A 17,671-nucleotide genomic window follows, 5' to 3' on the forward strand; every position below is an offset into this window, starting at 1 on the left:
CTGACATTTCATTGCTGTGGTAAAAGGCAATTTTTTTACTGTGTGTGTGATGAATGAATTTCTGCTGTTTAATATCAGTCTTTTTCTTGTAACCTCAAATGATGGCCTTGTGTCTGTCGATCAGTTTAGAGATAAGAGATTGTACGCCGAGCCAAACAAATGTAGTTTCTTTTCTCTACAAAGCTGTATGTGCCTTCCCCTCTATCACCTGTTTGTGGTGCTGCAACAGACTGTGGTAGCCATTAATCACTTCTGATTAGGTGCATCCACAGTGCACTGTGCCATCATCTGCTCACAGGAATTGCAGCCTTTCAGTGGCCTGCTCAACGTTGTTTTACTTTCAGTGCTATTCCCAAAGTAGAATTACCAAAATGTACATGAACCTGTGTGTGCGCGTGCGTGTGCGTGCGTGCATGCGCACTCTTCTGCGCATGTAAAGACAAGCCTCTTACAAGTGTCACTTGAGTATATTTTTCTTTGTTATTGCTGTTTCCAGGTGATTCAAGCCTGAAGGTCTGATGTGGTCTGATCCACTATTTAGCGGTTCCCTCAAAGGGGGATGAGTTTCTCAGCTTTCAGAAGATGTTATTTGATTTAACATGACAATCCCACAAGAAAACAAATGATAAAAAACAGGCACAGTTGTTTGTTTATGGATTGAGTCTGTGCCTGGTGTTCTGATGGAATCAGCTGAGCTGAAACTATCAAGCATCGGAGCCGACACGTTCAATACCGTGTCACAACGATTTTGTTCTTGCTTCTGTCTGAAACTGTCACTTTCAATGCAGCTGTTATAGGTTGATTATGAACTTTTTCAAACTGGGTGATTTAAATGTGTTTTTCCCTCAATTGTCTTTGGTGACAGTGGTTGTGCGCATTCATGTGTGTGCTCATGTCTGTGTTTCTATGAGTGTGTTTCACGGCCCAGCCAGCAGTAGCCCATGTTTCTCCTCGCACTCTCTTTATCCCATTCGGCTCCATTCTCATTGGTTTATTGATGTGGCAAAAATGCATTTCTCACGCATATACAGTACTCTCCTCCTGAGTGGCAATGCACTACTGCAGTCGCACTCTCCTCCTCTCCACGCTGTCTGTATCTCTCCCTCGGTCACAGTGACTGACATTCTCACGCACACACACACACACACACACACACAGAAGTGATGCCACTGGTTACTGCTGTAGCTGTCCTGCACCTGAGGGACTCTGACTATTTCCCCAGACAAAGTAAGACACGATCCCTCATTAGAGAGGTAACACCTAGCGCGCCGGCGGTGTTCTCGTCCCTGTGACCGGAGCTCCCCATCCTCCACAAGCCCTATCCCCATGAGAGTAGGCCATTGCCATGGCGAGGGCCCTCACAAGCATTTTGGGCTTAATTACAGCTCACTCTGTGGAGAGGCACGGTGGGGACTGAAGCTGCTCCCCGCAGCCCTCACCGCCATCCTGTGGAGCTTTGCTCCAGCGACGACTCTGCTCTCCACACGACACCGCCACAGGCTGGCCCTTGACGTATGAAAGAGAGGAGGGGGAGAGCGCTCTGGGTTAGGAGGGTTTGCTCAGGACAGTCAGCTGGAAAGAGGTATTGCCTCCCCTCACCTCTTTGACCTCCATTTTTTTAGGTTTAGCACAGCATTTTCCCTCATCAAAGTGTTACCTCTAACGAGTAGCCACTGTGCTGTCTTTTGAAGACAATTTTCATTAATTTTCCCCCAAGCAAAGCACTACGCTGAAAATACCACTCATTGAAATTCAGTGGACTCCAGCTTTTCAACAGGCTCTCCAACTCAAGTTTTCTGTCTCTTTCTCACCCCCTCCCTCTCTCTCTCCAACTCTCAGTGGATGCCTTCCTACAGCACTCTGCTTTATCCAGCCAGTTGGAATAGTTAAATCCCTGTTGGATGGCAGCAGGAACGCTATACATGTCAGAGCCAATCTGTTTTTGATATATTCCATGCACAGCAAAAATGTCGGGCCACCATTCTCTCATTATCTCAATGACACATTAACTGCATCGCCTGCCCATAACTCTGTTCAGTCAGCATTGGTTTGCAGAAGTAGTACGCGATTTTATATGATTTCTTGTATTTTCACCGTAGGAAACAATAACTAATGCAGCGCTTATCGTTGTTAGTGTGCCGCAGACACAGATAGTGGTGATTTAGGTCCTGTGTAAGAGATGATGTGATTTTCAGAGCTTTGCTTCAGGAAAGGAAAGGAGGGGGGGGCAGTGAATCAATCATTTCTTCCTGCTCTGGTATATTGACTCAATTGTCTCTGGGGCCGCTGGGATGCGTAGGTGTTCTAGGCTCATTGGGCGGGTCGATGAGAGCGCGGCCAGCTCCGGCCTGCACCTGATAGGTGATCACTCACCTGATTTTGATCTGGATGGAATCTGCTATTCAGCGGCTGATCAGTGGGTGGGCAGACACGGAGGGCATTTCCTTTCAGGCAAGGCTCATTCGGCACAGAGCAACCTAATGATACAGTAGCTGATACATCTGATATCTTCCCTCTTCTCGCTCTTTTGCAACCTGAGTAGTTGGTGGGGGGGGCAACGGCTTCCTGCGGATGGCTTACTTTTTATCCATTGATTGATTAGAGGTCAGTTTGTGGTCATTATTATCTGCATTTGCATAACATCAAACAGCTGCCTGCACCTTTCAGATGCTCAGAGGTTCCCCACCAATGTAATCCAGTTACTGAGAGATGGCCGTCAATGATTAAGCACCTTTCAAATGTATATTAAAGAACAAGATAAAGCAAATACACTTAACTGGTCTCAGAGATGTGCAATGTATATTTGGCCATTCAATGTATTTTGTAAACTGTCACCAGTGTGTAGGTGTATTAGAGAGTACCATCCTGTTGGCCCAGTGTTTGCCTGCTTTGAGGTCAAATGGCTACGGTGCCGGTGGGTCATGAAGGCAGACAGAGTGCACATCCATGACATCCTCTGCGGTTATGAAAAGGTTGTCTTGTGGTTGTTTGTTGTTGTAACTGTGCCTTGGAGGACTTCCATGGATTCCCTGGAAAAGCGGAACACCTTTGCATGACCTTCATCCATTTTTATGATTACAAAACTGCACAGTTCAATGGCGTGCTGTTCTTCCAGGCACCTGCAGGCCCTAATTGCTACCTGTAAAACTTGCTAAACTGCCAGTTTGCTCAGCAGCTCGGCTTATTCCCTCAGACAGGTTTTCCAGGCAGAGTTGGATTAACTATTCTACTCTGCCCCCCCCCACCCCCCCCCCCCCACTCCTCGTCACCATGGCTGCAACCCTCCTCATTCGCGAGATGTATTCACAGACACAATGTCAAGGTGTCTGCTAATTTCTCAGTCCCCCCATCATGTCAGATTGCTTCTCCCCAGCTCAACAGAAGTGGTTTTGCTGAGAAAGGAAATGGTGTGTTTTTAAAAGTGGAAACTGCCATATTTCGCTACAGTGCCATGAGGTCTGTGTCAGTGAGGGCATGGGGACTGAATGAGGGTAATCCTCCTCTTGAATCTCGGCCCCTATTGGCTACGTTGCATCAGGGTGAGAAATAGTGAGATTCTTGTGAGATCAGATCAACTTGAATCAGACAAACTGTCCCCAGGTGAGCGATCTGTCAGATCAAGGTTCCAATCTACAGCAGAATGATTCTGTCTCATCAGTATCAGAGTTTTACATGTGTGTGCAATCATCCATTATTCATTGACTAGGTATCTTACACATCTGTTTTCTCTCATTTGAGAGAAACAATGAAACTCTTTGGATTCAGTGAATGTACCTTTGGAGATTGGCAGTTAATTATGTTGTTTTATCATAAATTGGACTGGTACTCATGAATTCACAGCTAATTATTGGAATTATACCATGTGAATGATTGTCATCCTCACTGCTGCAGTACTTTTAATCATTTGCCCTGACAAGGATCCTTCGGGATCAAAACATTACCCATCAATTATTATTCCAAATAAACATCATTTTATAGAGCATAAGGGCACAGTGTCGGCACATTTTTCTGCATTTTTCCTCATTTATGTTTCTATAATCCCGCACATCAGTCCAGCAGTGAATACATTTATTTTTCTTATTGAAGCTGCCTTTCGTAAAACTTAGAACCAGCCTTTTCAAATATCAAGTCAGTGACCAGTGACTAACACAATACATGAGTTCCTAAATAGTAAGATTTCATTGCATTTCGATAGTTTTAAATGTTACCTGTGAAATTGACCCAGTTACCAGAAAAAAATGCATAATTTTTTATGACCCACACAAGGTTAAGGAGTGTGCAGAACAATGAGGAAATCACACTTGCTCTGCAAAAACCGAGCTGAAAAGGTCAAGTATATTAAAGGGTTTGCTGCATAAGCTGCACACGTGCCATAATAAAAAACGTAATATGTGCGGTATGTGCGATTGTGCTTACAAGGCATGTCATCCATCAATTTCAGCTGCTTTACCCACTTGTGGTGTGCACAGTCACATTAATGACTAGGGCCTTCAGGAGCTCATGTATTCCCTTGGATCTTCCCTTACTGCTGCAGTTTGAGCTGAAACATCCAGTGCAGCACAGTCTGCCTCTCTGAGCCCAGAACTGCTGCTGCTGATAGGTTGGTCTGCATCAAGCACTTCACCGTAATTGGACCACACACCAGAAACCAAGGGTTTCTAGGTTCAAATCCCGTGTGCCACCCATATTCTACCTCAAATGCTTCATCAAAAATCTGTATAAGGGGGTGAGAGAGGGTGTGAGGCATAAACTTGCGAGCATTGTTAATCCCTTTGGATGGGGGTGTAGGCTAAGCAAGTAGACACTAATCTGCTGCCTGGTGCCCGCACTGCATATTAAGTGCTGCATGGCCGTAGGTGAAAGTGTAGGCAGTTAGATGAGTGTGAGAGTGTTTCTCTGCTCTGCTTAAGGTGAGATTTCAGCTGATCGAGGGAGAGTAGGCGGCTGAACAGCAGAATTAATAACCCCACTGCGACGATGTGCATGAAGTTTTCACTCAGTTTGTTTAAAAAGAATTGTGGTGGAAGCTCATTGCTGAAGAAAGCAGTATGACTCCCGAGAGTTTCCTCTCTGTTCTTCTTTTGATAAAGTATGTGTGACAAAAATGAAGCCTTTCTGCCAGTGCAAGGAAAACTGGCAACAGGAAAAAAAGACAAGGAGTCAGAGAAACTACAGAGCTGATCAGTAATGCAAGGCAACACTTGGTTAATCACATGGATGAAAGCAGCTATGCGGACTGCTGGGAAAATTTCCCAGAAGGCTTTGAGGATGAGTTTGAGGGTCTCACTCGGGGCTCAGCCCATGTGATACGTTTGCTTGTTGTGCGTATCATCCCTCGCAACAGTATCTGATGACAGTGCTGTAACTGCAGGGCTGATTCACACCAGAGGCTCAGCTCAAGAGATGACAGGGTGTTGTGTTTTTAATGCCTACCAGCTTTTTCACCTTGTGTCTTGTTCATGCCGTGATGTTTGTTTTGGGCAAGCACCCTGGCTGGGGAGATGGACCTCCATAATCTTCTGTAAGTAACAGAGAGAGGGGAGTGTACCCAAATGAAGCCACGTGATGTGGGAGTCAAAGAGCAGGAAGGGCAATGTCTATTTTTTTTCCACAGAGAATATTCTCTTCTGTTTGCTGGTTTTAGTGGAAAATCCCTCTCAAATCTCCAATTTTCCAATGAGCCCTCATCTTATTATGGCCGATTATAAAACTATCATTGAAGTCTGAAGGCATAAGCTCTTTTTGAAATGATGCTCAGGACATTTTCTTTTTAATAGGCTTCTACCCCGCCAAGATTTTTCTTTTATTTTTATTTTATTTTTTTTTTTTTACATTTGGGGGATGGCATTCCCCTGAAACTGTCCGACCCTCAGAAAGGATATGACTAGGTGGGCTGTGCACCTCCGTCAGACTGCACTGCAGCTCTTTAAAATGAGAGAGTGCCACCAGGCTGCTATCTCTGGCGGGCTTTAGAAACAAGGAAATAGGATCCACATTTAATTTCCCTGCACTGAGGCTATGAATCATCATTTACGAGTCGCAGTATAAAGTTCACCCCAACAAGAAAGATTGCCTCAATAAAGTCAATTATTTTTATTTCCTTTTGCCTGTCTTTAGAGAGGTTAGATTTTTTATTACTGTAATGCGCCAGACTGATTAGCTTTATTTAAATGGATCAGTTAGCGCACTGCAGTTGCGGTAACTTCTTTTCATGTCTCTTCTCTTCCACAAAGTTTTTTGGAAAACTACAACTCCTGCACTGAATATGCCAGTGTGTCACCCAAAAATCACAACAGTACTGCATTGTGCGCCAGCCACTGCTGGATACTTAATGTAGAATTGTTCACATAATGAGAGTATTACAGAGTGTTAATGGAGATGGCCGTTACTGCTGCACAGCGACACCCTGTGAAAGTGATAAGGTAGAGAGCTGGTGATGTCATTCTGAGCTGGAGCCCACACTGCAGGGTAGAATCGGGGGGGGGCTTGTGCAGCTTTGGGATCATTGCTAAACCTCAGACGTTGTAATTACAAAAGACGGGCCATTAGGTCACAGTAGGTAACGTGTCACGCCACGGACGTAAAGGAAGAGGAATGAACAGAGCAAGTGTGACGAGGACCCGAAGAACTGGGACTCCTCAAGAAGGAGAGAGCAAGACTGCAGCCTCGCCAGGAGAGGCCTGGCCCTTTCTCTTTGGTGTCGTGAAGCTCTTACTCATTCAGAGGTCTTGCTGTGAGCGCACGATGTATAACGTTATCCCTATTGGTGGCAAATTAGACTGTAGCTAATGATTACTTGGGGTTGGGGGACGTGCCCCAGGAGTTCCACAGTAGGGAGGTAATGAAAAATATCCCTCTGACATATGCTTCTGTCATTCTTTTTTTTTCCCATTATTTTTGAAGTGGTTAAAAGAGTGTGAGGAAGCCTTAATACCAGCCAACATCATTACTTACTGTTGGTGAAGCCATGCCATCTTTTACCCCACACAAACATGTAATACAGGAAAATGTTTCCTTTTATAGCCAAAGTGTAATTAACAGGATTTGTTTCATTATTTTTTTTTGTCTGCAGCATGTATAGGTGGCATCACAAACCCTACAACACTTACAGTGTACATCTCTGTGTCTAGTTACCCTGGAGACTGTTACTCTTCCTGTAGCACTGAAAAATGTGAATCAACACAAGATCATAACAGTCATAAATTTAATTATAACTTCATTTATTTTATTGTACAATCTAGTTTGTAATTCTGTTTTGTGGGTGGTAGTAACTAGTGGATACTGTAGGCATAAGTAATTACACCTTATTAACAGTACTTTCATGGTATCGCATTCTAGGTCGAATCAGTCAGTATTCCAGTGAGAGCATAATGCAAATGATATTGTGGATAGAACTCCAGTGTCTTATTTTTATTTTATTTAGTTTTATTTTTTGTTCATTTGTTTTTTTTTAAGCAAATTTGTATCTGTATCTTGTTGTAGTTGGATGTACTGCAGCTGGAGGTTGTCATCATCGGGTTAAATGTCAAGGGTATGGTGGGGGTGGTGGTGGGGGTGGGGGTGGGGGGGGGTAACTGCAATAATTGTAAGTACAAGAAATTATTTGGAAGTATTATCGTGTTGAAAAGTTCTCACTTCACTTTTGGGTCTGTAAAAAGAAGAATCAATCAAAAAGCATCCTGGGCAATTTGGCTCTAGCACAGTTTTTGTGCAGCACTCAGAACTGACACAGATCCTCCCCGTAGCTGAGCCCTGTTAGATACTCGCTCCAGTCGTTAATAGAATGTGGCGGTATTTTCCATGGAAGTCCTGTTAGCGTGTCTTTGATTTAGTGGGGTTTATAAAAATGCTCCGGCGTAGCTGTGCCTCTGCGCTATGCGTCATTTCGTGGGCGGCTGCACCAGAAATGAATCTCAGCATTACAGCACTCTCTGAAAAAAATGGCCATCGTTCATCACTCTTTGTGCAGTGGTAATTAATAAAGAGAAATTTCTTAAATGTGGATAACGGGTGAGTGTGGCGGTTTGATTTCTCTGTAATACCAACCTCCTCCGCACTAGTCTTCGATGCCCCCCCATCACCACCACCACCACCCCTGCACACACGCAATATAAATTTCCTTAACCGCTTCTCACTCCAGGTACAAGATCAAGCTGGACACTGATGACCGGCAGTATGGTGGACATGGGAGGCTAGAGCACGCCACTGAGTTTTTCACGGAGCCTGTCCCCTTTCATGATCGGCCCAACTCCATGCAGGTGAGTCTGCAGATCCACCCGCCCTTTCATCCCTCCCTCCCCCAAGCAAGGTGCTCCACGGTTAGAGCTGGACAGAGACAAGAAGATTCATATCCATAACGAATACCTCTTTCAAGTCCTCACAATCTTCTATCCACAGTGGCACCGTCCATCATTTTTCTAGAATTGTTTTTCATGGAGCGAGTGTCATGTCATTTTCCGGTGTTTTTGGCTGTGTGCCCATCAGTGGTGGCACACTGACTTGCTGATCACCTTGCCAGCTGTCTGCAGAAGGAAGGCTGTGACCGGCCTTGATTCTATGCCACCCTGGCTGACATTATTTCAGTTGTGGTTGCCTTTGGTTTGTAAGTGAGAAGAGCTGCAAAAACTTTAGGTTTGTGTGTTCTGTTTGCCACTCTGTCATTTTGCTCTGTTGTGATGAGACCTTGAGCGCTGCCTAGAGCTTGTCTCTCAAGCGTAGCTGCGTATTACTCAGCTCTCTTCAGTGCTTTAGGGGGATTGTCTCATCTGTCAAAGGGCAGACGCACTGGGTAGCGCCTGGAGCTCAGAACTCAAAATGTAAAGAGGGTCAGACGCTGAGCACACAAACTGAGCTCCCTGCAGCAGTGGCCTGCGTTTAGTGCTGCAGTATGGGTACTACAAGGAGCAGAGGGCCTTCCGTTCTGCCGGGTTAGGCTTAGAGCCAGGCATGGGAGAACTGAGAAGACTCTGCTCTTTTTTTTCCTGGGTGTGGCAAGGCATTAGTGTAGCCAGCTGCAAATGGAGAGCTGAGTAGATCCTTGTTTCATTTTTTTATTCCTTTCGTTTTGAAACGCAGCAGTTTCCCCACCCTGAGTTATTGACTTCCATCTTACTGCAACAGCCTTTTTCATTTCCAGAGGCTGTTTTCAGAGGCGCAGCTTAGCCAGAAGAAGGTATGGTTTACAATTGAAACCACCATTTCCAATCATTACTCTGTAATGGCCAGGTCCCTCTGTTTGCACCTCTGCCTCACCCCCCCAGCCTTCAATGAGGGGGGGGGGGACTTCTCTTTAGCAGTGAGGGCACAGCCAGGGCAGGTCATAAATAAAGTCCCTCAGCCTCGTATTGTTATTGATTTCTGGTACCTGCACGCGTACAGAATAATAATGTCTCATTTGTCTTTCCATGTGTCGAAAGATACTGCTGGTCATGAACACTGGCTCTTCCCTTCCTGTTTTCTCAAGGCTCTCCCACCCCAAAATCCTGACTGCAGCATGTCTTTCTCTCTCTCAGTTTCCTTCTCCCTGTCTCCCTCTGTCTCTCCTTCTTTCTCCCTCTCTGTTAAGTTTCCTGGGTTCTGAGCACATGAAAAATGTCATTAAAAAAGCAGGGTAGCACTGGGAATAACCAGTTTGGGGCAGTGGTGTTGTCATCTAAACAAAGAAAACTTGACTCTAATTGAATTATTGACTCTAATTCAAGTTCTAAGTGAAGCCACTGACCTGAGAGTACAAGTGACCGAGAATGTCATGTAACACCTACATTTACTGATAAGAGGATTATTTTCGTGAATATTGTTCGATTTCTTCAGGTAAATGTGCCACCCATGACAGAGCTGCTCTGACTCTAAAGAACAAGCTTCCGATAGTGAAACCCAAAGTGTTACCTTCTGGCTTTTATTCAGATACCCAGCCCCGCTATAGTCTATTTTTCAGTACCCTGTATTATTAATGGCTGGAGCAGTGGTCTCAGCACAAGCGGTAGAGAGTAATTGGATATGAAAAGGGAAAGCTAATATACCTGTCTGAACAGTAGCAATTTCAATTCTGCTTCTTTCTATCTGAGCAAAGCTGTGTTTGGGGACTAGATGGTGCCTTTACACGCCGCTATTACACTGACACTCTGAAGTCACCTACAGTACAGTGATATCCACCGGTAATAGAAGGTACTCTCCAAAAAAAAAAAAAAAAAAAAAATTACTGCATTATTCAGATCTTGGACGCTTACCCATTTCTTCTCTTCCTTTCTTTATCTGTGAGTTTTTGAAACTTGCACAACTTTATCAAAGTGAAAGATTGTATTCCCTCAGACAGACCTTTGGGTTCTCATCGCTGAGTTTGCTGTTGGCTAATAAAATGATAGAGCTCAGTCCTTGTAAAAGATAAAGAACATACTCTTTACTTTTTTAACAGAATGCTTCAGGACAGGACAAAAAAATCCTTCTCTCATATTGTTTCAGCTCATTTTATGCAGCTACTGCTCAGTCCTGATCCATAAGTAATCCCTGAATTTGTTAGAAGTTTATAACCAGGTATGTCACGCAGTCCATTCTCCAGTGTGTGTTTCTGGAAAACAAATGAGAAGGGCTTGATAAAGGGGAAGAGGGCTATACAGAAAGACCAAAGATGGAGACCAGTGAACAGGACCAGCGTAGGTTACCAGCAAAGGGCTCCAATGACACTGACCATAGAGGCAGACACAATTTCCCCATCATCCACTCATCTGTGGGTACAGGTTATTATGTGTGCATGCATGCATGTTCCAGTGTTTCAGCCTACTGCTTTGTCTGACAGAAATTCTCCAGCTGAATTTAACACTCCTTTCACCTTTTGAAGCTCAAATTTCAAATTCTCTCTCTTTTTAAAATTCTTTTTTTTCCATTACATTCTCTCTCATCATCATCCCCCTCTGCCAAATGTGAAGTTTAGTTAACAAGTCCACTGTTAATCTCAATACCATTATGAATACATGAGGGATGAGAAGAGAAGAAATTGATTCACCACACATCTCGTTCTCTTTTCCTGTCAGCTAATGCATTTTAAGGCTGCACTTGAAAAAGCAGCCGCTTTGCCATCATGCTTGATTATGACAGGAAATGAATTATTAAGCAGCGACGCAGGTGCTGAAAAAGGCCCCGTTTTCCAAGAGACTTACTGCATGTTTTATTTAAAGGACTGTTGCTTCAAAGGCGGTAAAGTTTGCGTTCTCCTTTCTTTTAATAGAGCCCATCAGCTTAACCACCCCTCTCACTCATAACTACGATAAACTCTCATTTGCACTCGGTATGCATCTCTCTCTTGACAGCGAGCACACTTAAAAGGATGAATCGGGCTGGATTAGGTGCGCTTATGTGTATCTTAAATCTTAAACGGCAACCAGAGTGTAGTCAGAAGCTCTGTACAAGAACCTCCCGTCACCACACTTTGAGCCATCAACTGAGATTACAAAAGTAGTTATTTTTAAAGTTAGGGTTATTGTCAAACCTGTAGTTGAAGTTTTAATCCCCCAGTCCTAGCTGTCCTTTAACTCAGCTGATTCCAATTCTGCTCAGCTCATATCAGGTTTGCGAGGCAGAAGTCACAGAAATAGTCCTTGTTTCATGCAAGGAGAACGGGAGATCTGTAGTGCACTTGAAAAGGTAAATCCCATACCACATGCAGAGCAGGCTAACTGCCCTCTCCCAGTGAATTCTCTAGTATTTTGATGTAGCTTTAATGTTTCCCAAGGTGGTGGGTTTGCTGATGCTGTGGTTCACTGCAGAGCTCCCACAAATTTTCAATCACTTCGTGTTCTTTTTCTCTCCTGTTCCTCAAACACTGCTCAGAAAACAACTATTTCACCCTTCCTTTGAGTCAGATGCAGGGTGTGTGTGTGTGGAGAGAACGGAGAAGGAGGGGTGGGGGATATGCGAGAAGGGGTTGGGATATTTTAAGAATCTTATACGACGGTGAAATAAAAAAGAGATAAACTTTTTCGTGTGAGTTGGATCTCATGCAAATGAGAAGGGCTGTTGAATAATTAGGAGCCTCAGATCTCTTCCAGATGAGCCCTGTGTGGATCGAGGGAGCACTGCCTCTGACAATATTCAACAAAAAAGAAAGGAGCGGAAGAAAAGAAAGAAAAACACAGTAGTGCAGCCGAAGGATCAAAAGAATTAAAAAGCCCCTTTTCATTTCATTTTCTGTCTGAGTTAATAAACATCCGAGAGTTTTGGATTCCGCTGTGAAGTAATAAAAGCATGAGTTAGACACTGAAAGTGTGTGTGTTTTTAAGGGTCAGGCTAATTGATGTCCCCCTTTGCATTCATATTATATTAAATTAGTCAGCAAGGAGCTAGCAACGCAGAGGTTGATCTTTGCAATTCTTTGTTGTAAGACGCTTATTAACAGTTTTTCATTACATTTTCAGGCCAATTGCTGGCAGCGCTTTTAACATGTCTGGACTCTGAGAGAGTAGAAGTTTTGCTTTATGAGTCATCGGTTCCCAGGGGGATTGAAGTCGGGAGACTGTTAGGTCCATGTCATAACCTCCGTTCACTCCTCCTCAAACCACACCTTTACACAGCCAGTACAGTGATGGGTAGCATTATGTCATCTCAAGGTTTTAGACATGACATGTGAGCAGAGCTGCCAAGTTTTCAGCTAAATGGGCAGAATTGTCATTGATTTTCCACTGACTTATGGGATTGAAAAGCCAACTGAATTTTGTCTTGTTCTGTCATTTTCTTTGGCGTAACTTTTTATCAGCTTAATCAAAATATGTGCTTTGATCCAAAGATAGCAGTACTTTTTCCTGAGGAGAAATCAAATTTGTGATTTCTTAGTGACCAGCTGTATTTACAAAGCAAGCTGGCAGTTTGTTCTTTTCTAGTGGTTTTCCCAAAGTGACACTTCCTGAATGTTTGCATTTATTTTAACCATTAGGTATTGCTGTTTGTAGGCTATTTGTGTTCTTTTCTGTCCTGTCAGCTCTTGTTCTGTTTTTGCACAAAATTGTACCCACATTTTTTCTGAGATTTTATACAACAGCTCTGACCATGACAGCAACATATTGCAAGAACACTTACAAAAATCATTACAGTAGTTTTGGTAAATAAGAAAACAGAAAATATGTTAGCATTTTTCAAATACAGAATAATTTAGCAACATGTTGACATTTCCCAGACCTGTCTGAGACCCTGTGGTATTAACCAAACAACCGGATGTAGACGTCCTTTCTATCTGACACTGACCCACAGCCCCCCCACTAATATCTCTGTTGGCCACAATGCCCCACCCCCCACCCATGGCCACTCACAGCACCAGCCTGAGACTCACTACACCCTGCCCACACCCACACGTTTTTCTGGGGAGTCCGCAATTAAACCCCCTCCCCAAGTATTCTGCCATGTACCCAGACAGATCATCAAAGGCTCCTCCCACCCACAGTTAAGATCTTGATAACACCAAGACAGCATTCTTGATTCATTAATATGTTAGTGTGTCCTCTGTGGACTGTGTATGTTGCTGTATGAGACAATGTTTAATTCCTCAGCAATTTTGCTTCTCATTTTATCATCATTAAAATTTAGGCTAATTTAGGCCAGGAGATTTTCCTTGTCTCTGACAAACTCATTGGCTCATTTTTTATGAATTTATTTCTGGTGAACTGATACTTCTCCCCTACTCCAACAGGGCAGCGTTGGAAGCAATAGGCTGACATTTTGAGGATTATTATATTTTATGGGGAAAATGTAGCTAGTTAACTACATGCAGAACGTCTGTCTGTCTGTCTGTGTATGCCTAGTTTGGTAGCTGTTCGTTGGAGCTAATTACTCAGCTGGAATAAAACATTAAGCTAGTTTACCTGCTAAAATAGCTGTTAGCTGATAAAAAGTTGAGCAGTTGTTAGCTAGTTAACATATTTTAGTTCACTATACCCAACAACTCACTGCCTGACCAACGCTTTGGAGGAGATCACTTAATTAAAAGCCTTTATCCAAATTAACATCTTATTTTTGCAATAATTACTTTTTTAGCCAAGACTTATCAGAGTATTTATATTATTATGGGAAAAAGTTTTTGTCTGCCTTTTCAAGATATTTGCCTTAATCATCGGTTTGGTTTTGCAGACCAGTACAGTGAAACAACAGAAGGCCGATATGTAGCAAGCTACTCTCTTAGAAAGTAAGACATTTTCAAACATATGCAGTGAAAATACTCACTCCCAGTGTTGTTTTATTTTTAGAATGTATGTCTCGAAGGGTTAAACCCAATCAAAAAATCAGTTGTCAACCTAAACTGAATTTTAATTAATCACGTGAATGTCTGTGAGTCTCTCAAACTTTTTGATGCTTTCATCCATCCAACCATTTTCTGGTTTTGACAGCATTAAAAGTTTTTTAAGTGCAAGAGGCATCTGCTGGTCATATCATGCTGATAGAGAGGTAGGAGAGGGCTAACATTGATGGACTGAAAGTTTTGACACAGTGCTCCAGGCATTTCCTGCAGCCTGTCTGGGAGTGAGAAGCTTGGGGTGAAAGGTGAGAACTCCAAACAGGAGGGGACAACGCTTGGCCAAGGTGACTGGTCTTAACTAGATGCCGCACACATGCAGATTCAATCAGATCCCCTTCTGAGCCCTACCCATGAGGAGAGGGATGTAGGGAGGCCACAGATCAGCTGGGAACAAGCTCCTGAATAAATCTTCCTGGGTGGAATCACTGAAGCAAGCACACACATCATCAAATCTACGAGAGACTAGACCTCACACACAGAGCCTGTGAAGGGACTCGCGCATATTTTTCAACAGCTCTGTCAAAGTAAGGAGAGGACTCACATATATTCTGTCTGCTCTAGCAGAGTCTGTGAGGGGGCTCACTTTCACTCCATGTAATATATCAGCAATTAAGAGTGGGCTCGCACTCACACACACAAACACACACTGTCAGCAGTTGCAGAGATTGTGAGAGGAGAGGGATGAGGTGAAGAGGTGCAGGTGGAGTGCAGTCACACCCTCCTCCCTCCCCCTCCTCATGGCGGCACAGAGGAGCGTTTGTTCCCTCACTGAGAAGATTATGACACGCAGAGATCTCTGCTGTTTGTTTGTTCACAGATGAATTCTTCCTATTTGTTGCCTTTATTATAAATCACTGCCAAATTAAAGCTGTACATAAGACACAGTGGTATTAGACACAGTGTGTCTCTGGGGCTTTTATGTCAGCAGGTCTGATGATGAATTCTCTCCACGGTGTGATCCGCATTCACCCTTTGTGAGAGTACCCCCTCTGTGGATGTTGTCTAATTAGTCACTAATGCCTGATTGGGTAGTTTAGTGCCAAGTCATTGCTTTCCCATGGTGCCAAGCTCACGGCAAAACAAAAACACCCCCCTCCAATCCCTGACTGACTGATGTTGAGGAAATGAGAGAGGAGTTCAGAGGATGTGTGAACCATCCGTACAAGTGCCAATCACCATTGTAATTGTGGTGTCCATTAAGATGCGTACCGTGTGAACATGGTGAAGATAAGAGGTGATCTTCATCACGGATTTGAAATGTAAAGCCTGTCCTCATCATTAAGGATTGCACATTTTTAGCTTAAAGGGATCATTTATTCAAAATTATGCCAGCATTTATCTTTCCCTTTTTAAAATCAATTTTATTCAAGCTTTTACAAGTTAGAAATGTATTCCTCTGTATCTAAACTCTAAACTGAGAGGAAAATCTAGACTGGTTTATACCGTGGATAGATCTTGGATTGATTAACCTCCTGCTACATGGTAATATAGAAGTGTATCACAGACCCAGACTACATCAGACCTAGGGCAAAGGCATTCTCAGTGTACGTACTATGTAATATCTTATTACCTTTTTGTGTTTTTGTTGTTTTTCTCACAGAATCAATGGTGATAACAAAAGGGTGTAGTCATACTGTTTTAGAAGGGAAAAAGGACATGTTCCTTTTTTTTCTTTATTCATAATGTCTAACTCCCCTGTTCATAGGACAGATCACAAAGAATGGGTGGCTAGATGTCTGCTCTCTCTCTGTTTCTCTGTCTCTGTCTCTGTCTCTCTCTCTCTCTCTCTCTATATATATATATATATATATATATATATATATATATAATCTCAATTATATATTTGCTGTTAATAATGCATTAACTTCAATTATGCCAAGTCGTCATGGTGACTGAACTGCACTAAACCAAATGTACAGAAATATAAATGTGAATGTGAAATATATATATATATATATATATATATATATATATATATATATATATATATATATATATATATATATATGTATTTCAGAAAAGTTTGTCTGTCAAGAGTATTGAAACAAATATGCACTTTGCAGTTACAGTTGAACATACATTTTCTCAATGCAGGTTGTAGCAGTGGCATGGTTGTGTTGTCAATGACTGGCATGTGATTAAATACTGAGGATTACAATTCATCCAAAGCAGAAATGGAAATGAAATTGACCTCCTAATAAGGGTCATTTTAATAATCACTATAAACCATGTAGATTATGATTAGCTATGATATGGATGAAAGTTCAATGTAATTCAGGGCTATTATGCTATTCATATCAGAGCAAACCAGCCATTTTTAAATGCTGTTTCTCTCCATGCAAACCATTTTGGAAGCGTCAATCACACAATAGGCTCATTTCACCACAGCAACATCTGCAATCATACTGGAGTCCTGAGGTAAGGCAAATGGAATCCTCTGATACACTTGCATGCAGCCAATGGCTATTTTCCATGCTACAGGGTCCACAGTGCATCACAGTGAAGCGGGTGGCAATTGGAGGATAGGTGATTCTCTGCTGACATCATCCAAGAAATTAATGCCTGATAAGTCCTCTGGTCCCTGAGAGCGGTGAGATGAGGAGACTGTGCCAAAATATCTGTTCCTGCTCCAGTGGAATGAAGCCAATTAGTTCCATTGCCATGGGCTCCCAGTCATTGTCAGCTGATGACAATCCTGGCCTGTTTCGAACCTGGACCGTCGGGCTAGGCTTGCATTCGTGCCTTGCTGACTGAGCCACTCAGGAGACAGACCAAACATTTTGCGTTATAAATAGAACAGAGATAAATAGAAATAACAAAAAACTATGTAGCAACTGTCATCCTGATGTTTATTTATTTATTACCCATTTTCATCTGATGGGGCATCGGGATATTTTGTTTGGCATGGCATACATAATCTTTTAAACATTAGTGCTCTTGGTAAATCTTGCAGAGCTGGGGTCAGTACAGTGCCGTAATTGTTAATGCCCATCGTAGCAGGTGTACTGTTGCAGACATTAATGAGTCCACTGAAAGATGGTTGCACAATAGTGCTGTTAATGTGCTTTAGCTTAAAGTGCTCTCTAAGAGATTTAATAATGGCAACAAGCATTTAAATCGAACAACAAATTAGCGTCACTGTAATTCAGTCTGAGGATCCGGAGACGGGCGTGTTGATAAAGGCACGTGTCATTGTCTCCCTCGCCCCGCTGGCTCTGCGGCGCTCTCACGTCGCTGTTGAAAAGGCACAGGAGAGCGAGGTGCTGGCTAATGGCGCCATCTCATTAGCGGCCGACTGACAATCAGTCCACTCTGTACCTTGGGGAGAGCAGGAGACGGGAGCACCAGACAACACCTCGCTGTCATTATCCCAGGAGAGACACCATGCTGCGTTCG

At 43.1% G+C, this 17,671-nt stretch overlaps 1 protein-coding gene across 2 annotated transcripts in view; it reads left to right on the top strand.

The window, feature by feature from the left end:
• Positions 1–17,671, top strand: part of LOC118775674 (1,4-alpha-glucan-branching enzyme-like) — a 129,294-nt gene that overhangs the window by 108,321 nt on the left and 3,302 nt on the right. For both annotated transcript variants that reach the window (XM_036525697.1, XM_036525698.1), the window contains exon 15: positions 8,141–8,258. In XM_036525697.1, coding sequence (XP_036381590.1) covers positions 8,141–8,258 — 118 coding nt within the window. The remainder of the gene's footprint in view (positions 1–8,140; positions 8,259–17,671) is intronic.

This window comes from Megalops cyprinoides, chromosome 3 (assembly GCF_013368585.1).
Source record: "Megalops cyprinoides isolate fMegCyp1 chromosome 3, fMegCyp1.pri, whole genome shotgun sequence".
In the NCBI taxonomy this organism is placed as follows: Eukaryota; Metazoa; Chordata; class Actinopteri; order Elopiformes; family Megalopidae; genus Megalops; species Megalops cyprinoides.